This window comes from Gopherus flavomarginatus, chromosome 12 (genome assembly GCF_025201925.1).
Source record: "Gopherus flavomarginatus isolate rGopFla2 chromosome 12, rGopFla2.mat.asm, whole genome shotgun sequence".
Classification (NCBI taxonomy): domain Eukaryota; kingdom Metazoa; phylum Chordata; order Testudines; family Testudinidae; genus Gopherus; species Gopherus flavomarginatus.
The window spans coordinates 34332819-34357600 of NC_066628.1; the positions used below are offsets into that span (position 1 = coordinate 34332819).

A 24782-nucleotide genomic window follows, 5' to 3' on the forward strand; every position below is an offset into this window, starting at 1 on the left:
CAGTCCCTGCTTTCTCATTGCAGGGCCAGGCCTCTCTTGCATGCACATTGAGGGGAGGGGCTGGGGCCCTTGCATCTGGCCTGTTGACTCACGGCCTGAGGAATTAGCGGAGTGTTCTCATTGCCCAGCTGCTGAGTGACGTGTTGGCTGCTGGTACCCTTCGTGCTTCACCGCTCAGTGCCATCCTCTGGATTTGCTGCAGTTACAGAGACAGTTCCTTGGTCATTCAAGGCAGCGTGTCCCGTGGACAGAATGGCTTGTGGCTTGGGTAGCAAGCAGTGCGACTGCTGCAGTAACAGAAGGCGCAAGCAAAGCTCTCTCCCTACAGAGACAGAAGGCTGTGGGTTCAAGTCCCATCAGGGGGTTGGCCTTATTCCCACGCCGAGGCCCCAGGCAGTATGTATTGAGCTGGTACAGGTGTTCTCTCAGGGGGAGATGTTTAACCAATGTCTCTTCTGCTTGGCTTTGGCAGCTGTCCAGGTGGCAGTTTCCACACAGAGGAGCCTCCAGCTCCAGAGTCCTTGCCAGCATTCCCCCTTCCTGCCCTCAGCAGAAGCAGCTCTGATGTCCAGACTGGCGCGTGAGCTCATAATGGCTGCTCCATTTACTCTGCACACTCAGTGCACTGCCAGCCCCTATCTCATCTCTGTGCAGGAAGGGAGCACATGAAAGGTGCTTTCTGAAGCCCAGCTCTGTCGATTCGAGGATCACAGGGCAGCCCCTGACTCCTGTCACCGCTGGGTTAGAAGGGGAGGTTTCACTATCGTTTTCCAGCTGGCTTCAGAAATCTCTTCTCTTATCACTTGTGTAGCGAGGGGAGGGCCTGGCATAGCCGGCTGTTCATGTGAAGGAGAAGCAGGGACTGCTTGCCAAGATTCAGCCGTAAACCTCTCCAGCAGGGCTCTAGTGGGAGATTAAACATGTGCTGCAGTCGGGTCCTTCCTGGTAGCAGGCAAACCGTGATGCTCTGCCTGAGGATGAAATCAGCCTTCATCAGCAGAATAGTTTATGCATGAATCGAAACTTCAGATCTGGCTGGGTGGGGGAACAAGCAGGATCTTAGTTCTTTAAAATGCTTTAGCCACCGAAGGAGGAGGGCCGGGGATAGAGGAAATAGCAGCAAAATAAAACTGGGGAAGCAGGGAGAGATTTGAGAAGCTGGATGTGTTGCTCTGTTATTCCAAGGAGTCAAGTTGTGTAAGCATCTCCTGGTGGATACTAAAAGGAGTCAGCCACGGAGACGGCCGCAGTCTCCTGGATTCGCGCGTGCTGCAGCTTTAAGACTGTGCTCTGGAGAACTTGGGCTTTGTCATCGTCTACATGCGCTGGAGTAATTCGGGGGGTTGCTGAATTTGCGGGTCATGTACCCCCCTCTTTTTTTTTTCTCTCCCTTTCTTCCTCAATCTTTCTTTTCATTTCAAAGAGACAAAGCTACTTCAGTTTGGAGCACAAACATATGATCAGCACATGGAAATGTGGTAATTTGGATGCATTCATGATTGCAACAGATTGAAGAAATTAGACCAGACAAAGAGCTTTTTTGGGGAAGAGGAGGAGGAGGAGGAGGAGGCAAGGAAAGGACGGAGGGAGGGAGAGTGGGTGAAAGAAGGGGACGCCACCGAAAAAAGGGACGGCGTGACACGCGGATGCTAAATATACCCTGTAGTAATGGAGAGGGACCGCATTTCAGGTAGGCTATTGATCGTTTTATCTCTGCTGTTTTGTTACTCTCCCCTGCTCCCTTTCCACTTCCCCCAGAGTGTCTGAATATTAAGAGAAGAACCGGCCAAGCTCTGGTTTGATTTCAATGGTTCCTTTTATTTTTTTTATAATGTTCTGCTTTTTCTTTTTTCATCTTTCTAAGTTCTCCAAGCAGCCCGTGTTTCCAACAGAGGGATAGGAGGGTGTGGGAGAAAGAAACTGTTTTCTGGGTCTGGATTTCATTTTAGTCTCTCTCTTGCTCGCTCGCTCTCTTTTTTATTTTTTTTTATTTTCCAATCTGCCGCACCGAGTGAGGCAGATGAATTGCTGAGACTGTTAGCTCAGGACTCAGAGTCAGGGAGAGAAACTTAAGGATGCCTTTAGAGCCTGGAGGTCGGCTGCTTAGTTCATATGGCTGTGTTGTGGTTTAGCTCTCTCAGCATGCCAAAGCTTGTGTTAAAGACAATATCTTCCTCTCCAGTAATGCTTGTATTGCTGCACAGAGACTCAGTCATAGGTCAGGAGTCTCCTGCTCCTAGGACAGCGCCTCCTGGCTGCATGTGTTCCCACATTGAGCTGGGGTTGGTTGTATAACCCTGGAAAAGGGGGTTGATTTCATGCAGTTGGCATGTCTTGGGCTTCAAGTTGCTGGTGAAGTGTGTGTATTGGGGTGGGGATAGAAGGGCAATTAAACCGGATACATCCAACTCCTGTCCTTCCCTGCAAACCCCAACTAATGGCGCATGTCCGAGAGATTAATCCCAAAACTGCTGCCGATTGGTCAGAAGGCGTCAGGTAACCAGGGCTCAGCAAGCAGCTTTGCAGCATTGCAGGACTTCATGCTGAGCAGTGGCTGAGGCCTTGACAACTATTCATTATTAAAAGCCAGGGGTGGGGATGGGGGAATGTTTGCCCTAGAACTTGAGCCCAGAGACCAAGAATAGGGCTGAGTCCATACAGAGCTCTGAGGGTCCCAAAGAGAAGACAGGAGGCCCTCCAGCAAAGGAATCCCAATGCATTTGGAATGGCCAGGGGTGCAGGGGCTGCTACTTTGAATGGGCTGGGACTCTGCAGCCATTAACTCAGTCTGTGGTTCCCTGGTGAGGGCCAGGGGGTGTGCTGGAGTGGAGAGCAGATCGCTTCTTGCCTGCTCTGGAGCCTGCATGTTCTTCTGGCTGCTCTGAGTTGGCCTGGGTAAAGCGGCGACGGGGCTGAGGCAAGCAGCACCGCGCTACTGGGCATCAGTGTTGGAAAGAAAACCACAAGGATGAGGGGAAGCAGTCGAGCAAGGGAGGGGTGGGGATGAGAGTGGGCTGAGAGCGGGGAACTGTGGGGCTCTGCAGTTGGAAACCTTGAGGCATCTGTAACTCCTCTGCTGTCTGTCTGGACACTAGCTTGTGCCATGAAGTACCATCAGGGAGGCCTTTCTATACTCCAGCCAGGTGTGTAACCGTGCTCGACAGGGGGAGCACAACCCTGACGGAGCACAGACCAGCTGCGATTGCCTAAGGGCCTGATCCTGGTAGGTGCTGGGCACCCACACAGGGCCACCCAGAGAGGGGAGCAAGTGGCACAATTTGCCCCAGGCCCCTCAGGGGCCCCGTGAGCCACTCCGGGTTTTCGGAAGCACTTCGGCGGTGGCCCTTCACTCACTCTGGGTCTTCAGCAGCGGGTTCTTCAGTGCAGCGGAAGACTCGCAGTGAGTGGAGGACCCGCCGCTGAAATGCTGCCAAAGCCTTGGAGCGCCGCCCGGTGAGTACCAGTGCCGCAAGCGGCAGGAAAAAAAAGATGCGATCGGCAGCACTTAGGCTGCTCTACCACCGCCGCTTCGTTCTTCGGCGGCAATTCAGTGGCGGGTCCTTCCCTCTGAGGGACTCGCCGCTGAATTTCCGTCGAAGACCCGGCCCTGCCCTAGGCCTTCTGAATCCTCTGGACGGCCCTGCACCCCCAGCTCCTGCCCTTGCTGTCAATGGGAATTGAGAGCGCTCACAGCTTGAGACGGGCCTGTGGGAGAGTTCTGCCTCTCCCAGCCCTTTTCCAATAAGGGCAGCTCAGATGACGTGTGCACTCCTTCTCTCTTGCCCTCTCTTCCCCACATTCCCTCCTTTGTTTGAGCCACTTCAAAGCATTCCTGGGAGCTGCCCTTGACCCAAAGGATGGAGTGTATATGTGTCAGTAATACCAGTGCTCCGACGTGGATAATCCTCTATCGCTGCAGCACGGGCCTCGGCCAGGCAGAGGATAAACAACAGAGGGAATGGGACAAGTTCTGCAGAACAGGGCCAGTCGAACCCGGCACTGAACCGATCTTTTAAATCTGCTGCTGCTTTTCTATTGCGCTGATATTATCCCAGGACAAGGGGGCCTGACAAACAGGAGTGCTGACAAGAAACAGGGCTTTAATTTCTGGCCCCAGTCACATGATTTGAGGCCTCTTTAGTCAAGAGAAGTGCCAGATCTCCACTTCCTGGAGCCCCTGCTCATTTTGGGAACTGCTCAATACAAGACACTCCATGCAACCTAAATGCAATAGCTAACTGAAGCAAAGAGCCCACTTAACTCTGGGTGGGATACCTCCCATCCATGCTGATCCTTGGTACCCCATGTGCAAGGGAGCCACAGGCAGGAAAGACCCTGGTACAGTAGTCCATAGAGGCAGCAGCTCTAGTTAATCTCCGGTAGCCTGGCCCCTTCCTAAGGGTCACTAGCAAAGTATGCAAACGGTCGTGTCTGCTGATGACTTAGCTTGGGTGTGCCAGCGACCCCTGCTGGAATCCAATGGGTCTATGCAGATTTCAGTTCCCTTGATTTAGTTGTGTCATGCAGTTGTTGGCAGGGAAGCCAGGCAACAGAGCCCCCAGTTAAATCCTCATCCTGCCTGTGGATGACAAATAGTTGTGGTATGTGATATGCGCTAAACAAGGGTAGTAGTTGTATGTCTCTTAACTCAAGGGCACGGAGGCTGGTTTGCACACACAGCTCAGACTTGGGACCGTTTCACGGGGGATACCATACCCAATACTCTGCTCTTGCTTCTCATGCTCGCTCTGTTCTGGAGGCCTTAGCTGTCAGCAGTCTCCGCTGGGGAGGAAAGAGTGCACTGCAGCGTCGCCAGGCAATGAAGCTCTGTCCAAGATTGGAGAAAGAAAGGGACATGACTAGAGGCAGTTCTTGAATGATTCATCCTTTTGAAAGTCCTGTCTCAGCAGCGTGGGAGAAGGAAATGCAGGAGGGTTATGGCTATATGTAGAGCCTGAGGAAAGAATTAAAATCCAATGACATAGCTTTGTTAATAGTAAACAATATTTAAAAGCTGCGATTCAGGGAGGAATTTCAAATGTGCTGGGTAAGCACTTTTGAGACACAGTAAAGTAAGGGTTAAAGGGAACATAGGAAAATCTTGTTAAGTGAGGTTCTGGGCAGTTCAGATTATGTTGTCAGTTTTCCAGGTTTATTCTCCAGCACTGACTCCTGGGCAAATCGGCTCGGTTTGCCTGCCAGCAGAGTGAGCTGTGCCTGGTACCTGGCAATCCAGCTGCGATCTGTGGATCCGATTCTTACTCGGGGTCTGACTCTGATCTCACGTACACCAGAGTCACTCCATCAGCATTACCCCTGCTGCACACCAGCAGGGCTGATGGAGGGGGGCAGTGGTACTGAATCCCTATGCCCAGGGGCCCCCCCAAAACATTTGTAACATCTGGGTAAATAAAAGGAAATGGAGGAAGTGCAGCCCCAGCTAACATTATTTTACTGGGGCCCTACATGTCTCTCGATGGGCCTGCATACCAGTGCACAGGAGAGGAGAACTGGGGCCTCCAGTTTCATCTGAGTCATGGCCTCATAGTCTGCCTGGATGTGCTTCAGCCATCGTGACAGGAGTTGGCAGTTCAGCGGTTGATGTCCCAGGCAGAGGAGAAAGCATCCTGCTCTCTCACAGCTCTGCTGGCTCTGCAGTGTTGGCAGCAGGAAAGAAAAAACCCTGGTTTTGGTGAATCAACAAAACATGACTCAGATGGAGAACAGATCTACGGGGTGCTAGGCAGCCACGTTTCCTAGGCATTCTGCTGGCCAGAAACATGCTTTTCATTAATATTCTACCACTGGAGCTTCACAATGCGGAAATAAAAACTCCCTGTCTGAATTCCTCATGTGAGGGGCCTTAGCATGACTGAGAATCAAGCCTCTTCTCTTCGGTAAGAGTGCTGTGCTCCTGCAGCTACTGTAAATAAGCATTCCTGAATCCTACAGGTGCTCCCCACTCTGGGAGACCACAGGCCTTGCCACGTCATGGCAGATCAACAGCTTCCCTAATTGGCTCTCCTGTCTCTGACAGTGGCCAATGCTTGATGCTTCAGAGGAAGGTGCCAATCCCTGTAATACACCTAGTTCTGCGACTGGTGATCCTTGAAGCGTGAGGCTATGATAGTCCTTGTCAATTGTATTGTAGCTTGTTTAAGTACAGAGACATATGCAGATCATGGTCCTTTAAAATGTTCTAGTCTCTTTAGGTTCTTCCATTGCACCTTTCACCATAATATCTGAGCACCCTCAGCAGTGCAGTAAGCAACATGTCTAATGTTTGTTCTCTCATCCGCTCCTCGGGGGAAAAGTGTGCGCAGGGAAGTGTCTGGTTTTGGATTTGTTTTATATACTATATCGGGGTTGGCAACCTTTCAGAAGTGGTGTGCCGAGTCTTCATGTATTCATTCTAATTTAAGGTTTCGAGTGCCAGTAATACATTTTAACGTTTTTAGAAGGTCTCTTTCTGTAAGGTTATAATATATAACTACTTTACATACAACAATAGTTTAAATAAGGTTTTTAAAATGTTTAAGAAGCTTCATTTAAAATTAAATTAAAATGCAGAGCCCCCAGACCAGTGGCCAGGACCCAGGCAGTGTGAGTGCCACTGAAAATCAGCTCGCGTGCCACCTTCGGCACATGTGCCATAGGTTGCCAACCGCTGGAGTAGAGGAAGAGGAGAGAGGTGTATGAATTAATAAATAAGGGGCTAGAGAACACCAGATGGCTGTAGCTTTGCAGCCCTTTTGCCGAACATGAGAATAAAGATATCTGATAACAAAAAAGCAACTCTGTGTGTTTTAATGCACTACAGTGTTAACTTGTGAAACTCAATGCCAGGTGATTTTACTGAGGCAGACAGTTTAATAGGCTAAATAGTCATATTATTATTAATAACCATTTCTGTTACAATAGTCTGTTCTACTGATGCCCAAAGGCATTAATCAGGATTGAGGCTGTAGGATGCTTTACTTGTATAAACACAGAGAGACTGTCCCTGTCCGGGACAACATAAAGCAGGATGGGAGACAGGCCCAGGATTGTGGAATGAACTCCCACAAGAATTCAGGACCATCACAAAGCTCGCTGCCTTCCGCTCCAAGTGCAAGGCGCATTTCCTTGACTTGCCTTCTCTAACATAAACATAGATTAGGGGTAGGTTTGGGTGCTGAAGTCGGCACACGAGCTGATTTTCAGTGGCACTCACACTGCTTGGGTTCTGGCCACTGGTCCGGGGGGCTCTGCATTTTAATTTAATTTTAAATGAAGCTTCTTAATCATTCTGAAACCTTATTTACTTTACATACAACTATAGTTTAGTTATATATTATACACTTATAGAAAGAGACCTTCTAAAAACATTAAAATGTATTACTGGCATGTGAAACCTTAAATTAGAATGAATAAATGAAGACTCGGCACAGCAGTTCTGAAAGGTTGCCGACCCCTGGTCTATAAGGTGCCACAGGACTCTTTGCTGCTTTTACTGTTCCTTGACATGGGTCTCACTAGACTGACCACTGTCACCATGCTTCATGTACATCATGCTGGGTAATAACAGAGAAGATAACATTGCTTGTAAAACTGAACTGTATCTTTACTAAGAAATGCTGCAACTCTGGCTAGCATTCTAGCCCTGTGAACACAGGCTAACTTCCTGGTGTCTCCTGAAACCTGTACTCCTCCCTCCAAGTTCCTTGCAGGTTGCTACAATGGTGTGATGTCCTTCCTAGAAATGGTGCTTTCTAATGGCTTTGCTGCCAGGAGTGAAGTCTGAGAGCAGCTGCTTAGGGGACCCTCCTGGGGACCCAAAAAGAAAAAAAATGTGACTATCAGATAGGAGTGCGGAGATAAAACTAGTTCCTTCAGAAGCCGACAGATTGGTTCCCTGGTTAGCAAGAGCCTGATTTTACCTCGGTTCCAACACTAAGGTTCAGCAACTTCCTGATTTCCACCCTTAATCATGTGCAAGGGATTCTCTTCATTTCTTTTTAAAGGGATGCTGCCAGGTTAGAAATCCATCATTAAAAAAAGGGAACTTCATCTGTGATACAAGTAACATTAGATTATTAAAATGGAAAGAATTTGAGCAGTCTACTTCATTTTCCTCTATGCCACTTTGTATTTTTCCTCCCCCCTGCCTATGCAATGAACATGCTGCAGATAGACTAGCCTGCTTCACTTTCACTGCTTAGAAGCAAAGTGTGCAAGAGAATCCAGCTTAACTGGTTAGAGAGTTGTACTGCAATGATCACTGAATGAATCACTCCAAGGGGACTGTGTGCATGGCTGTCTCTCTCTTTCCATGGGGTTGGTTTGTTAATTTCATGGAAATGGTTCTTAGTCTTTAGGGGTTTTTTTCAATTTTATGCCTGATTTTTCCCTTGTAGGGGCCAGATTTTCAAGTGCTCGGCACCTGCAATTGGGGGCCTATTTTCAAACTAGTTCAGCTCCAATTTAGGGCCTCAAATTAGGAGCATTTTCAAACAAATAATCCTTAGCACCCAACATGACAATCTAGCCACTTATTTTGGTGCCCAAATGGGAGCTAAGTTCTCTTGACGTTCTGGCCCCGGCTGTGGTGCTGAGCACTTGGAAATCAGCCCATTGGCTACTCTGCAGACTAGCAGCAAATTAGAGCATTCAAACTCCAGTTCCAAACCTGTACTTTGGAAAGAGACGGGGACAATATGGGATTCCCGCCTCCTGTTCAATGACGATAGCTTTTTACTAGACCTATTTTTATCTCATCCCAAGAGCTGGAGTTTGAAAGTATGAGAAGGTCCATATGAGTCCCAACCCTAAGAGTTCAGGATTTTTTATCTAGTGTTTTTCATGGGCGCCAGCCTATACCTGCAAGTGGCTTGTTTTATATGAACTGACCTTTGGACTATGCTACTTCAGAGTCAAAAATGTGATGAGAAACTAAACCCACAATAGAAAGTATCTGATACAAATATCAGATCTTCAGATACATGCAGCTCTCTATAACTGTTCCCTTCTGAGCACCACAGGTCTTCACAGGGTGAAGTTTTACATTAAGAATATAAGGATAACCATATTGTGTCAGGCTAATGGTCCATCTAGCCCAGTATCCTGGTTTCCAACAGCAGCCAGTGCCAGACACATTAGAGCAGTGGTCCCCAACCTTTTTCGTCTGACAGGCACCAAACGAAGGACCATGGCGGCGGTCGAGCATCCGCCGAAATGCCGGTGACAAGTGGCATCATCCAGAGGCGTTGCTGCCGAAATGCCGTTGAATTTCAGCGGCATTTTGGCAGATGCTCGACCGCCGGCCAGGATGCAGACGCATTTAGATGCCCCTGCGCACTGCGCTGGGGACCACTGCATTAGAGGGAATGAACAGAACAGATCAATTATCAAGTGATCCATCCTCCATCAGCCAGTCCCAGCTTCTGGCAGTCAGAGGATTAGGGTCACCCACAGCATAGGCGCCGACTTCCTACCTTGGTTACTAGTTCTGCAATTTCATATCTGAGTTCTTCCAGAACTCTTGGGTGAAAACCATCTGGTCCCGGTGATTTATTACTGTTTAATTTATCACTTTATTCCAAAACCACCTCTATTGAAACCTCAGTCTGGGTCAGTTCCTCAGCTTTGTCACCTAAAAAGAATGGCTCAGGTGTGGGAATCTCCCTCACATCTTCTGCAGTGAAGACTGATGCAAGGAATTAATTTCACTTCTCCGCAACACCCTTGTCTTCTTTAAGTGCTCCTTTAGCATCTCGATTGTTTAGTGGCCCCACTGATTGGTTGGCAGGCTTCCTGCTTTGGATGTACTTTAAAAAAATTGTGGTTAGTTTTTGTGTCTTTTGCTAGCTGGTCTTCACATTCTTTTTTGACTTGCTTAATTATACTTTTACACTTGTCTGAGTTTATGCTCCTTTCTGCTTCCCTCAGTAGGATTTGACTTCCAGTTTTTAATGGATGCCTTTTTGTCTCTAAACACCTCTTTTATTCTGTTGTTTAGCCATGGTGATGGGTTGGTTTTTTTGTTTTGTTTTTTGTTTTGTTTTGTTTTTTGTCCTCTTACTGTTTTTTTTTAATTTGGGGTACACATATAGTTTGAGCCTCTATTAAGGTGTTGTAAAAAAGTTTCTTGTAGCTTGCAGGCATTTCACTCTTGTGAATGTTCCTTTTAATTTCCATTTAACTAGCCACCTCATTTTTATGTAGTTCTCCTTTTTGAAGTTAAATGCTATTGTGGTGGGGTTGGGGTTTTTTTTTATATTCCCCTCCACACAAGCATATTAAATGTAATTACAGTATGGTCACTATTACCGAGCAATTCAGCTATATTCATCCCTTGGAGTAGATCCTGTGTGCCACTCAGATTGGAGGAAAGATAATTGCGAGTAAGGCTCTGTACTGAGATTCAGCAGATCTGGAGTCACTTCCTGGCTCTGCCACAGACTTCCTGTGGGATCTTGGGCAAGACACTTACTCTCTGTGCCACAGTTCCATTTCTGTAAAATGGGGACAATGCTAGCCTTCACTCACCTTTTTGTCTGGCTAGTCTATTCATAGATTGTGAGCTGCTGATTCTTATTGTGTGTATGGATGTACAGTGTCTAGTACATCTGTGTTGTCATTTCTAGGTGCAACTGTAATGTAATTTACAATAATATAGTATGATTTCATACTTCATGATTCTCCTCTCACTAGGGGGGTCAAGTAGAATCAAGTCTCTAGCTGTGAGGGTTCCCATCACCAACTCACATGGCCTTGAATCAGCACTTCAGTGCATTTTCAGTTTTCAGAGTCCCTTTCACAGTGATTGATCATGCTGCATGACTGAGACTCAGACATTGCTGGGGATGAAGGGAAGAAGTATCTCATGGAAGTCAAAATGCTTCCAAGTTCCAGAGTCCAGCATACCAAGATGCTGAGTATTTAAGAAGCAAGTACGTAGTTGGGGAAGTATGTCTGAATCAACACGTCTTCTGTAATCTTAGCAATCCCAGAAGCACAGTGTCTGTGTGTCCTGTTGGCTTTGCCACTAGGTAGTCGCAGCTATAGCTAATGCCATCGGTACACAATAATACATTAAAGAGAGCAGCAACACCTCTTGCTATAAATCCTAGTATCAGGTTATGTACTCTACATAGAGGGACCTGCTTTCAACCGTACTCTCTCCGGCTGATATTAAGAGAGGAAGGATAGCCCAATAGTTAGTGGGGTAGCCTAGTATCACGAGTCCCAGGTTCAATTCCTTGCTCTGCCATAGACTTCCTGTATAACCTTGGGCAACTCACTTAGTTTCTCTGTGCCACAGTTCTCCACCTGAACAATGGGGATAATAGTCTGTCTGTGCTTGGATGGAAGGCCACGAAGGAAACTCTGGAGCTATAGGCAATAGGATGGGTGAGTCAGTAGGCAGTGCCCTTCACTTCACTTCCCTCAACGATGAGTTTTGTGAGAGAGAAGCTCTAACTGCTTCTGGTTACCAAAGATCCTACGGCATTTGTTTGCGACAGCAGCACGGCCTTACCAAATATCAATCTGGGTAACTAATTTCCCTTGCAGTTGGAATGGGATGTTGCACTCCTTCTTACCTCCTGTCCTAAACCGAGGGGTATCCTCATTATTATTTATTTATTTGTATTGCAGCAGTGCCTGTGCGTCTCCATCCTGTAATGGGGCCCCATTGTGCTACAAACACATAGTCCTTGATGGTGTTTCTGTTGTTACACACGTGCCATTTTCCACCCCTGGCGTGGCTGCCATTTGAGTGGCTGGCCAAGAAATCCCTGTATATCAAGTTCAGCAGCTCCCTGGGATCATTAAAGCCGAGAGATACTCTAAGAGTTGTGCAAACGTCTACTTCCCCTGGCCTGGGGAGATTATATATAATTTGACAAGTAAGTACAATATCATTAGCTTTGACATCACCATGATAAAAGGGCCAACAAGTAGATTTTGTGGCTGGGCTGGTAAATGGCCATGACAGATTTGCAAAGCTTTGCTGTATAAATGTAAGATCCTTACTAATTAACTGATTACATCATCACCAGGTATGACTGGCTAAATAAATACTTCTTGGAGCAAACTGCAGGTTATGTGGTATGTGGTAATTAGTTTGGGGCCTAACAAGCATAATTACTCACTCAGCTATACCCAGCTCCGTAGGGTTCACAGGAAAAGCCCCATCAGGGGCCAAACCCCGTCACCCCCATCAGGGGCCATACCCCGCCATGGGGCAGGCTCAGGGGTCACGGTTCATATCCAAAGACTGGTCGGAGGTTTATGCTTTGACATCATGGAGAAAAGCTTTTACAGGGTCGTGTTCCTGGCTGTCTGGTAGAGCGGCCCCAAAAGTGGCCCAGTGGAACTACTAGGGTCTGTTATGACACCCTGCGGGCAACAGCAACTCACTCAAGTTTGAAATGACCTGCGCCAAGCATGCCATCCTCTTATCCAGGCCCATCCAAGCCAGATTCCAGAAGTGCCTCTTCTTTCTCCACATGTGCCATTCTTGGTATAAAGGCAAGATTGGGTGTGAGTCACGTGGGACTCATAAAGCAGCCAGGGCCCAGTGAGTGCTGGAAGGCGGTGTTGGGAGGAATAGGTACTGCTGTAGGAGAAGCTTAGGCCCAAACATGCAAGAATGGCATCTGATTTGAGCTCCCTCTCTGGAGACACCTTGAGTCTTATTTCTGAGGGCTTGAGCACCGACAGATCCCACAGGCTTCTGAACCCAAGGCTCCTCAGACAGGCACCCAAAACCTGAAACCACTGTTCAAGTGATCCCGTGCTAGAGGGACCTCCAACACAATTCCCCTCTCACATGCTGTTTCCCTCTTTTCCCCTCAGATCCTCTGGGCCTTGTTTGCAGGCTCCTTGGACCAGCAGGTCTGCTCATTACTGGCCACCCATCCTCCACTCTCCGGTTCTGGTCAGCTGTGGGTGACTCTCTCTCACTTTTGAGAGCGAAAGGGACATGTGTAATTTATTAGTTTCAGATGCTTTTCTTTCCAGGGCTTTTTTTCAGGCAAGTTTCAAGTCCTGAGTCACAAATATGGAATGGTGGTTTGGGATCTATATACAAACTCTCTTCAAACAGGGCCATGAGTCTAACTGAAGAGGATTGCCACGGGGCACATGGTCGGAAGGCGCTGTGCTTTGTACAGGCTTTTTATCCTTTCTGGTGGGGAGGAGTGCCTGGCTCCCGCTGACATGCATGCCACAAAATGATTCATGCTCCTGAGCAACACAGTTAAGCCAGTGTAGATGTAGCCTAAATTAATCTCTTTGTGCATGCAGCTGTGTGTTTGGGTGGCTCTGAAAAACAGAAATGAAAGGGTTAAATTCCCATCGTCTCAGCCAGATGCTTTTCCTTAAGAGAGTGCCTGTGAAGCTAGCACGCTCTCGAGTAAAGATCCAGATCCAGGTCTTAGCTTTGTGGCTAGGGCCCATTTCTACTCTAGGCTCAATCTGAGAGAAGTGGCTGCATCCTACATAGGAGGACTCCCTTTGCAGGCAGACCAAGGTAGCATGTTCTACTGGTTAATGACCTGAACTGAGACTCAAACCAGGGTTTTATTCCTGCCACTGCCCTGCTGCCTGAGCAAGTCACATCATCCCTCTGTTTCTCCACCTACAAGGTGTTACCTCATGCTTCAGGGCTTAAGCCCATCTCTGTTAAGGTACATCTACACTGACGGCAGCCCGTGGAGTACAGACACTGCACACCAAGCTAGCATGGGTATAAACAGCAGGGTGGACAGTGAGGCTCTGCGTGGGTGAGTAGAAAAGAGTAGAGTGCCTGAACCCCCAGGCATGTACCCTACACAGTTCTCTACACACTCAAGCCAGGCCTCCCACAGCCACACTGTTGTTTGTAGCAGTGTAATGTCCCACTGCCGGAACCTTTCCCTGCTGCAGGGAAAGGCTCCAGCAAGGAGGAAAGGCTCTGGCAGCTCCCTGCTGATGGAGCCTTTCCTGCTGCCTCCCCATTGCCAGAGCCTTTCACTGCTGCATGCGGCAACACATAACAGTGCCTAGTGTGGACACAGGCTGCCTTTCACTGCGGCGTGTAGCTCCACATTCCCTGCATGCTGCCAGAAGTGTAAACATGGCCTTAGAGACCAGCGTGAGGCCTGCAAGGGGGGCAGATTATCCTACACTTGCCTCTTGTGAGGTTCTTATAAGTTGCTCTGAAGCATTGGGTGCTGCCAGAGACTGGATAGCTTGGGTCTATCCAGTATGGGAATTCCTCTGTAAAGTGCTTTTGAGATCTACTAATTTAAGAAGGCCTATATAAATACATAGCATTATTGTGGGGGCAGGGGGTTGTATTATCCATTGCCTAACGCGGGAGGGATCTTTCACTTGGAGGTTCGTCTATATGAACAGGCAAAAACAGATTCTGCAGTTAATGCTAATACTTTAATAAAACTGTAAATTCTTTAGAGCCGGGATTTTGTGTGATAGATGTGTGCAAAGAACCTAGCACAATGGGGCTGTAGGCACTACTGCAATCCAGAGCATATTAATCACAACCCTCACTCACCACGTTCGTATCCAAGGGTTCCACTTGCTTGGCAAGCGGTCGAAACAAAAGGCAGGAAGAGGGATGCCATGGCAGTGGGGAGTCTGGCGGAAAATTGGGGAGAGAGACTGTCAGAGGACAGTAGGTTCTGGACATGCAATTGCAATGCAAGGATGTTCTAGCTTGTTGGACCTGCCTTTGGGTGGCCAAGATCTGGGACATAACTGCAATGTAATCTGTCCTAGCCACACTTCCTTCCCATGTCTGTCTGTGGAATGAAGAATAAAGCAGAGAGTGAAATAGTTTTTCTTGAGGCTTGCAGGTCTGAGACTCCCAGGTGGCTGTTCTCAGTGAACTGCTCCCTTTGCCAGCTGTCTCACAGACTGTGGAGAGGGTGTATGTGTGTTGGTGCCAATGATTCCCGCACATCAGCTGAGTCTTGCTCTCTGTTTCTACAGGACAGGCAGGGGGGAGGGAAGTAGCTGCAGAGGGAGCTGTTGGAAGGCATGGCCCTGTGGCAGAACATCGGCATGTTCAATCTGTGCAGCACCTGGACAAGACCACTCAGTTGCAGGGGTCAGAGCAGTGACTGCTTTGGGTTTCCTTTGAATCCCGTGTTACTGTTTAGGTTTTGTTGCACCTGTGGGATACCTTAAGGCTGCCCCAGTGTGGGCAGTTGCAGGGAAAGTTCAGTGAAGGGTTCTGACTGCGAAGGGCAGAGCTGAACTTCCCCAGGGTTTGAAAGTGTTTTGTATTGGGCCCATTTTGAACATTAATATTTATTATTAAATGCAGCAGAGGCCCCAGCTGGGTGCAAGGCCCCTTCACACTAGGTGCTGCACACACCTAGTGAGAGGCAGTCACTGCCCCTTGCAATCTAAACAGACAAGGGGTAGAAGGTAAACAGAGACACGCACAGGTGAACTGATTTGCCCAAGCTTGCACAGCTGGGAGTAGTCAACCCAGGTCTCCTGACTCCCAGCCCAGTGCCCTGTTCACTGGCCCATACTACTTACATGGGTGAGGGGAAGTGGTATCTTAACCCCTTCTGGTTTCTTGGGGGTTGGTCTCTGCACCCCTGAGTCCTTTAAAAATGTTCCAAAGGCAAATGAGGGAGGGGGGCAACCCTCCACATAAATATGTTAGCTGTAGGCGGATTGATGGCCGTGCTGACTTCATTCGCCCTTGTGAAATGCCTGAGCCAGATAGTCCAGAAAGCAGGTAAATCTTCAGGGCAGATGGTATTTAACTTCCTGAATGGACTTCAGCAAGACCACGGGTAGAAGCAGAAAAGGTGTTTCATTGTGAACTATGGTTAGTAGCAGTTGTAACCTAGCAACCTCAGTCCTGGGCTTCCAAGGGGCAAAGGGGGAAGGTGCCATCTCCAGGGGCATCAGCCTTGGCCTCTTCTTTCAGCAGAAGTCATCCATTTCCAGTGACTTGCTCTCCACAGCCAGTGGGTCAGGAGGGCTGGGAAGGCTAGGGGTGGGGAGAGAGGGAGCGTGGAATTAGACATTGAGCGAAGCAGGCATTCATCCGAAAGAGGCCTGAATGGACAGAGAGAGTAGCAAGACTGCTGTCTCCTAGTCAAGCTGACCAACTGGCCATGGAGACCATGACAGGAGGAATCCCGAAGATACAGGAAAATAACACAAAGAATTGACAGGCTGTTTCTCTACTCTGGTTTGGTGCCAGTAGATGGCAGTGTGAGCTTCACAATAGGATCCCAGGCCCGCTCTAAAATCGGAAGCTTTGGGGATGCTTTATGGGTTTGTGTCTTCACATAATTCATGGCAGAAGAAATAGCTGCTGCACTGTTCCAGCTTCAGGGGGCAGTGAACGTGAGGGAGTGGGGTGTGCAGTATGGGAAATAGACAATGAAGAAGGGGAAGGGAGAGGAAGAACAATAAAGGGAGGGCACCCAACAGGGCATTGGCTAAGAAAGGGGCCAGCGTCCCACCCCCTGCCCCAGACCTCCGAATGTGCAGCGCTCTCAAATAGGTAACACGCCAAAGATCTTCCCACTGTCTTTGCAATGCGCCTAGTGTCCGTTTATTGTGGGGGCTCAGTGTTTGCTCACGTGAGCCTCTGAGTCCCTTTAAAAGCTCCCTTAACCCCACAGCCCAGGCTTTGGTTACACATCAGCAGAGAAGAGGACAGAGGATTAGAGTTCTGTAGATATGTAGAAGCAGCAAAGAATTAGTGAGGATTAAAAGAGGGGATTTGAGCTGGAGGGAGAGAGAGCAAGACTAGTAATTGCCCATCGGTACATTTCTCTGGCTGGCACTACAAACAGCCAGGAGACCATGACACATTTCCGTTTTCAGTCTCCTTAGTTTCCCATACGGACCCATCTTGCCTACAGTTACCCCTGCTCTCAGGATGCCCCAAAATCCCAACATGGAGCTCTGGTGGAGAAAAAAAAAACCCTAGAAGTTAAAGATGAAAAGTCCCAGTTAACTTGTCCCAGTCTCTATCTTCATGCATATTTGCTAGTGCTTTGTCCAGCCTGCTTTTAGAAATCCCAGGGGCTGAGGGTTTGATAAGCTGTGGAAATTGTCCCACTCCCACTTTGAGCTCATAGTCAGGAAGGTGGGTTTTTGCGATCCATTTTTTTCCTTTTCTTAACTTCATCCCATTTGTCCTGGTTCTATTGCATGGGGCACCCTAAATAAATCCTGTCCATCTTTGGTATTCATGCCCTTCAAATACCTCTCAACTGCCATTGTGTTTTCCTGCCCTGACCCTTCCCACTCTCCATTGGAGCCTTCTTCTAGGCAAACATAAGAACGGCCATACTGAATCAGACCAAAGGTCCATCTAGCCCTGCATCCTGTATTGCGACAGTGGGCAATGCCAGGTGCTTCAGAGGGAATGAACAGGTAATCATCAAGTGACCCATCCCCTGTTACCCATTCCCAGCTTCTGGCAAACAGAGGCTAGGGACACCATCCTTGCCTATCCTGGCTCATAGCCATTGATGGACCTATCCTCCGTGAACTTATCTAGTTCTTTTTTGATCCCTGTTATAGTCTTGGCCTTCTCAATATCCTCTGGCAAAGAGTTCCACAGGTTGACTGTGCGTTGTGTGAAGGAATACTTCCTTTTGTTTGTTTTAAACCTGCTGCCTATTAATGACCCCTAGTTCTTGTATGATGAGAAGGTGTTTATAACACTTCCTTATTTACTTTCTCCACACAATCATGATTTTAAAGTCCTCCATCATATCCCCCCCTTTTCCAAGCTGAAAAGTCCCACTCTCAATCTCTCCTCATATGTAAGCTGATCCATACCCCTAATCATTTTGTTGCCCTTTTCTGTACCTTTTCCAATTCCAATATATCTTTTGGAGATGGGACGACCAGATCTGCATGCAGTATTCAAGATGTGGGCGTATCATGGATTTATATAGAGGCAATATGATGTATGCAATACACATTTAGTATTCTCTCTAATATTAAAAAATGACATGCTTGTTTTCTGTACTAACGTTCCAAGCTGACATTGCAATGCCACATCAGGCTATTATAGCCGCCCTTTCTCCACTGATCTTTGTTTTCATCTGGTGCATGCACCTGTTAGGAGGCAGCGAGCCCCTTAACAGCTCGAAGTGGGTGCTGTGTAGGGAAGTGAGCCTTGTAGCATTGTTAGAGATACCTGCGCTCAGATATTGGTCCTTTGGTTTCCCCTCTCGCCCCAATTATAATATGGGGTGTTGTGTGTGTGCTGCTGGCATATTGTATGCATTCTGTTTCAGGAAATTAGTGAGGCACTGAGAAGCTTGATGTGAGGGACGTCTTTTTCCTTTTATCATCTGCTACCCATTGTGAAATTGGCCAGCAGCTCTCTGAGTGGACTAGCTGGGCCCCTCTCCTGTGCACTGGTCATTGCCCGGTTTTGTTTTGATATTGGCACTTTTTGGTTAATGTCTTTATTTTTTACTGGCAAGCCTTAGTTTAACCCCACACCGAAAGGAGTGTTCTAGTGGCCACAGCAGAGCTCTGGATTCTCGTCCAAGCTCTGTCACCACTTTGCTCTGTGGCCATGTGCTAATCAGTTCACACGCGTGTCTTGATTTCCTCAGCTGTAAAATGAGCCTGATACTTACCGCCTCCCAGAGATAAGCACTTCAAGAATCCTCTCCCAGCTGGCAGCAGGCGGGGCTGCCATTATACAGCTAGAAACCTCAACGGCTTCTGTTGCAAGCACCCCCATTTTCAGGGTAGGCAATGGGACTTTCTGGGTGGTGACAGCAGCAGCCAGTCCTGATGCAAGGAGCAGAGATGGAGAGCAGCTGTGGGAGTTTGGCTGCAGACATGAACAAATCTCCCTGACTCAGCCTTTGGCCCATTCTGGGGAGCCCAGGCAGATGGCTGGGTCTGAGATTCACTCCCCAAGACGCTGCCCATCTCTGCATCAGACATTTGAGACCCCAGCCGAGGTTCTCCGTGTGGAGAGTTCTCTCCGCTCCATAATCAGGAGCCTGCAGCCAGCCACCGCTTCAAGCAGGACCGGCGCTAGGGGTTTGAGCGCCCTAGGCGGATGGCAATTTCGCCGCCCCGCGCGGTGGTTCCACGGCTCCGGTGGAGCTGCCACAGTGGTACCTGCGGAGGGTCCGGTTTTCTGCGACAGCTGCTGCAGTCATGCCTGCGGGTGGTCCACTGGAGCCGCACAAGGAGCCAACCGTCTGCAGGCACAACTGCGGCAGCTCCACTGGAGCTGCCTGCCGCCCCCTCCGGCAAAATGATGCCCACCAATTATTCTGGCGCCCTAGGCGATTACCTAGGGTGCCTAAATGGTAGCGCCGGCCCTGACCTCAAGGTATGTTCAAGGTAATACAAATCATGTGGCTGCATGTCTCTGTTCTTCCCATTAGCTAGAACTGTCCAGTGCCCATTGTATCACCAGGGACGTGCAGGAGGAGACAGAAACCAGCTCATCCTTTTATGACTCCTCCAGCCCACACAGTTTCTGGAGACAAGGAGACTTCTGGGCCTTGGCTGGTGTCTCTTTCAGCCCCTGCTCCCCTCCCCGCTCAGAGAGAGATCTTCTTCAGTTAATGGCCTGCTCTTTCCATCATGGTTTTTTCATTTGCTCCTGCTTAGCCACTAAAGCATTTAGCAATCACTCAGCTGCAGGGGCTCTCTCTTGCTTTCCCTTTGTCCCAAGTCTTCTCTGTGCTCTGTGTTTTGCAAGCCAGGCCTGAAATGCCATGGCTTGCAGAGAAGGTTCAGGTTTAAATGTGCAGTAATTTATCCTGGTAAAGGAAAGGGGTGCAACCTTGTGAGTGACTGAGCTGCCAAACGCAGGGAGCACAAAATCTTTAGGATCAGATGTGTAAGGTATTTAGGCATTGCTCTGTTCAGCATTGCAACAAGACTTTGGCTCCTGAGGCTCAGATCCCCAAAGGTCTTGGGGCTCCTAACTTCCCATGTGACCTAGCCATATTTAAATCACACGGGCCTTGCAACTGCTGAGCAGGGTAGCATCTGAATGCCTTAGCACTTAAAATATTTACCATTTCGCTCTCCTGTAGTAATCTGAAGGGTTCAAATACAAGCTGGTCAAAACCATATTGTCCAAATTGTTGGGGGGCGCATTAACTAAAAATAGCATTTTGACAAAACTGGAAATTTTGTTGTTTTTTTAAAAGGCTGTCAGAAAGCTAAAAACCCCACTTTGGGGGTGTTTCAGGTTTTTGGTTTTGTGAAGAAAAACCTGAAAATATTAATTGAAAATTTTTGAAACCCAGGGTTGTGAGTTCAATCCTTGAGGGGGCCATTTAGGGATTTGGGAAGTGGTCCTGCTTTGAGCACAGGGTTGGACTAGATCTCTTGAGGTCCCTTTCAACCCTAATAATCTATGATTCTATGAAAATGAATGTTTTTGTTGAAAATTTTCAGTGTGGAAAAAAGATAATTTCCCATCCAGCTCTATTCAAAGGTATTTTGTAGCACTTCACCTGTATAGGAATTGCTTCAGCCACCCATCAAATGCAGCTACCTCTGAGGTGGAATACAACAGAGGGGAGGGAGGAAATATGTGTGTCATGGTAATTATTTGTATTGGAATGAGGCCAGTACATCAGACTTAAATCCTGCTCTCTCTAAAAATGGCATGGATCTCTAACGCCCACAAGTGTTCAGTATCTCAATGATGTGGGTGTATGTTCAGCTCCATAACAAGTCATCCTAGTTCAGTGCACAGAGGTCTTTCCCTCTGATGGTCACTTCCTTCCATGCCTGAGTTGGGGGAGTGAGTACAGGAAGAAATGAAAATGACGGAGTTGAATTTCCCACAGAAGATCTGTGCCTGGAGTGAATTGTCGTCACAGCTGGAGACAGACCCCGTTAAACAGAGAGAGGGGGCAAACATAATAAACCATTGCTCTTTATACAATGGAGAGGTCCCAGCAGGGATCAGTGTCCCATTGTACTAGGAAGTGTCCCAAAAAGCTTACAGTCCTAGAAGACAAGACAGGCCACAGATGGGAGGGGTAATGGAGTGCATGTCCTCTCAAGGTCCCTTCCAGTCCTACCATTCTGTGAAATGGAAAAGTACTTGCCCACAGTCATACAACAGGTCACGAGGAATAGAACTTGGGTCTCCTGAGTTCCAACCCAGTGCTCCGCTAGTGGGGCCAGGCTGCCTCCATTTTAAAATTGCTGCTAGGGTCAACCAGTGGGATAGGCACAAAGCTTGGTAGCTTGGTGAAGGTGTTTTCTGGGGCAAAGGGAGGTGTGGGAGGGTGGATGGAGAGGCAGTTTATCATCACGAGATCCCGTCCTAGCAATCTGTGGATGAGATGGGCTTGGCCCTTATAAAATAATACAATCCTCTACAGCAGCACTAGCCTAAGGCACAGCTGTTTACAGCAGGGTCCATGCAGTGCCCAGGGTCAGCATCCTAATAATACACAGAGTCACACTTTTTTACCAAGGCGGGCTGTCTAACACTAACCCTTTGGAGGCTGGTCCCGCCAGCCATAGAGTCTGCAGTTACAACAGCTAAAGGCAATAGAGGCTCGTGCTTTTGGTACTGCAGGCCACAGGTTCTATGCCGAATGAGCACCATAATAGGGTACATTATACGGGGGGAGGGTGTTAAAGATGGCTGCATGGGAAAGTCCAGGGATCTGAGGAGATAGGGAGAGAAGGTGACTTAGGGTGACCAGATGTCCCAATTTTATAGAGACAGTCCCAATTTTGAGGTCTTTTTCTTATATAGGCTCCTATTACCCCCCACCCCTGTCCTGATTTTCACATTTGCTGTCTGGTCACCCTAAGGTGCCTACACAGGCCAGAATTCCACTGCATTAGGTCCTTGGTTCCACATGCGGGAATGGGGAGCCCTCCCCAATTCCTGTAACTGTTAGCTTCTGGATATAGTGTCTTGGGACACATCCCAGAGCTGATCACCAAGACAACCCACCTCCCCTTCCCTATCTGGGTCAGAAGGAAGTAAGTCCCAGCCTGCTCGTCCAGCTGGGGCGGAAATGGAATCTTGCCCTGTGCAAAGCGGGAGCTGACAGCCAGCAGCAAGGTTTGTAAGGGATGTGACCAAAGGGAATCTGCGAGGGTGGGAAAGGGGGATTCAGCGCACGATGCAAGGAGCTGTGTGGCACAGGAGGCCGAATGGGAGGGAAGCACGCACAGGGCCAGGATAGCTAAGCTTGCTGACCTGTGGGGAGAGGTGATCAAGGTGATCATTTTTATCAAAGTTTTATCCACATTTCATGTTGCATGCAGGAAGCCCATGACTCTGGGCCTTTCAGAGCAGAGAGAGTGGGAGCCCAGTTTGACCTTTGCCCTCTCTTTGCTAATGTCCCCACCTTCGCATGGAATTTTCCTCTCTCCACTGCTCACCTCCCCAGCAGGGGCCAGGAACTCATTTCACTCCCCCCTCCGCTTCTGGAGTTTCAGAAGTCTCCTGAGCGTTGCAGGAAGCGGGGCTTCTGGAGCCCATGGCAGGCCCTGACCTTGGCAAAGGGAGGTGTTTTCTGTTGCTGTTCATTAAAAGCCGAGTGAGCACAGCAGGAGTTTGGATCTTGCTATCAAATGCTAGCAGTGTACAAAGAGCAAGCACTGAGCACAGTTTGTAGCTTCCGGTTTCCCAGGCACAGGAGGGAGGGGATGGATTGTTTAACTAAGTGACCAGAAACAACCCATCAGGTTACTCTTTTGCTTTAATAAGTGCCCGCCCAGACCGTGCTGCATTTTCCTAGCTCATGGCTCACTACCAGCCTCTACTCCAAGCCTGTCTGTGCCCAAACAGTGGCAATTTTAGCCACATTCCATGAGGACAGGTGACTGCAAATCCAGTTGCTTCTCTGAGCCTGATCCTAACTACGTGGACAACTTGGATGTACATCACTGCTCAGAATCTCCTGCAAACAGGTTTTCCCATGAGATAACCAATGTTTTCCCATGAGAGAACCAATGTTTCAGGTTGACTTACAAGAGTTGCCCCATAGTGCACGATTTTCCCATCCGATCCCACCCCTGATGGCCTGAACCCCCTGGTGCAGGGGTGTGTAAAACCGGGGAATAAAAAGTTACCAGTGAAGCTCCACAGATATTGTTTTAAATTAAATGGGAACACTGCCCCTTTAATATTAAACACATAGAGCGCTGTTGACTACTCTGGCTGAGGGTCTGCTCCATAATACTTTTGCAGCACTTAATATTTCCAGAGTGCTTTGCAAACATTTATTAGTCTCCTAACAACTCTGCAGAGTAGATAAGAGGTTGCTTTTATTTGTATCATTATCCCCATTGTATAGGTGGGGAAACTGAGGCATGGGGTCTGTGAGGTGCTGAGCAATCCAGCAAGTTGCTGATTGCCTCCTGCGAGATCCTGACCTCCACTGGGAGCTGAAGGAACTCTGCATTGCTCAGGAGGTGCTCAGCATGTCACAGGAATGACCTCAGAGAGGATGGATAAGGCCAATGTTTTCAAACTGGGTGTGGAAAGCTAGGCAGCAAATTCCATATAGAGGACTGTCCTGGTCAGGGGCGGCTCCAGGCACCAGCACGCCAAGCACGTGCTTGGGGCTGCAAGCCACTGGGGGCGCTCTGCCGGTCGCCGCGAGGGCGGCAGGCAGACTGTCTTTGGCGGCTTGCCTGTGGAGGGTCCACTGGTCCCGCAGCTTCCCTGAGGGAGGTCCGCCGAAGCCTCGGGACCAGCAGACCCTCCGCAGGCAAGCCACCGAAGGCAGCCTGCCTGCTGTGCTTGGGGCGGCAAAATGCCTAGAGCCACCCCTGCTCCTGGTAAATACATAGTCTGACTTTCAGATGGACTGGTCACCTGCCAGTGCCCATGAAGCTAATGGGAGCTGAAAATTGGCCACTTATTTAGTTATCCTAATAAATCCCTAAGTGCCTAACTTTAGGCACCGACCCAAGGTCCCAGAGAGAGTCAGTGCTAGCAGTGGGATTAGATGGCAGGTATTCTGGGCTCCAAGGCCTGGGCTTAGTCCACTACTAGATCACGCTATCTTAAAAGCTTTCCACTAGAAAGTCTGTGATTTGGAGGAGCCCTAAGCAGCCCATGAGCATGTTCTAGGCTCAGGCCCGAGAACAGCAAGGGGCCAAAACCATCACACTGAGTCTAACTTCAGGTAAATCATCGGTCCTGAATTAACCATATTGATGCTTTTCTCCTTGGTGTGTTGCAGCTGCTGCAAACAAAAGGTAGTTTAGGGAAGGCTCCAACCTTTATTCTGTTTACAAGGTTTTTTCGCTAAAGCCCCAGAGACTTTCCTTGGTGGCTTTGCTGGAGCCTTTCTCTGGTTGTAATTTGAGCTTACACCTCCCTCATTCACGGATGTTCCCACAGGCCTTGCCTGCCTTTTGCTAAGCTGAGTTATGGATCAAGCTACTGATCTTGCTGTGACTCCGCAGACCCCTCTTGCTGATGGGATTGTCTTTGGGCCTCCATGATGCATGTCTAGAGCTCTGGCCTGTGCATCTGATTATAATGAAGAGGCTGTGCTTGTTTCTTTCTCAGTGGCCCCCAGGAACTGTACTTTCCTTTGAGCTGGCAGATAAGGCAGATGCTAAACCTTTGGGACATTCAGGGGACTGGATGGAGAAGGGAGATGCATGATTTGCAGGAGCCTGGGATCGGTATCTTTCATAGGTCAGCCTACAAGGCAGATGCATTTCAGGATTTGGAATGTGGTGCCAGGGGTCCCATAGGATGGGGTGAATGGCAATAAATCCTGGCCATAAATACTAGCACTGTTGTCCTCCCAGTGATTGCT

At 48.6% G+C, this 24782-nt stretch overlaps 1 protein-coding gene across 3 annotated transcripts in view; it reads left to right on the forward strand.

Annotated features, from left to right (window-relative positions):
* Positions 1 to 24782, forward strand: part of SEPTIN9 (septin 9) — a 271829-nt gene that overhangs the window by 64398 nt on the left and 182649 nt on the right. The window contains exon 1 of one of the 3 annotated variants that reach the window (XM_050919340.1): positions 1614 to 1690. The exons of the other annotated variants lie outside the window; for them this stretch is intronic. Within the exon in view, the coding sequence (XP_050775297.1) occupies positions 1669 to 1690 (22 nt within the window). The 5' untranslated portion in view covers positions 1614 to 1668. Of the gene's footprint in view, positions 1 to 1613; positions 1691 to 24782 lie in introns of those variants that run through there. 3 annotated transcript variants of the gene reach the window in all.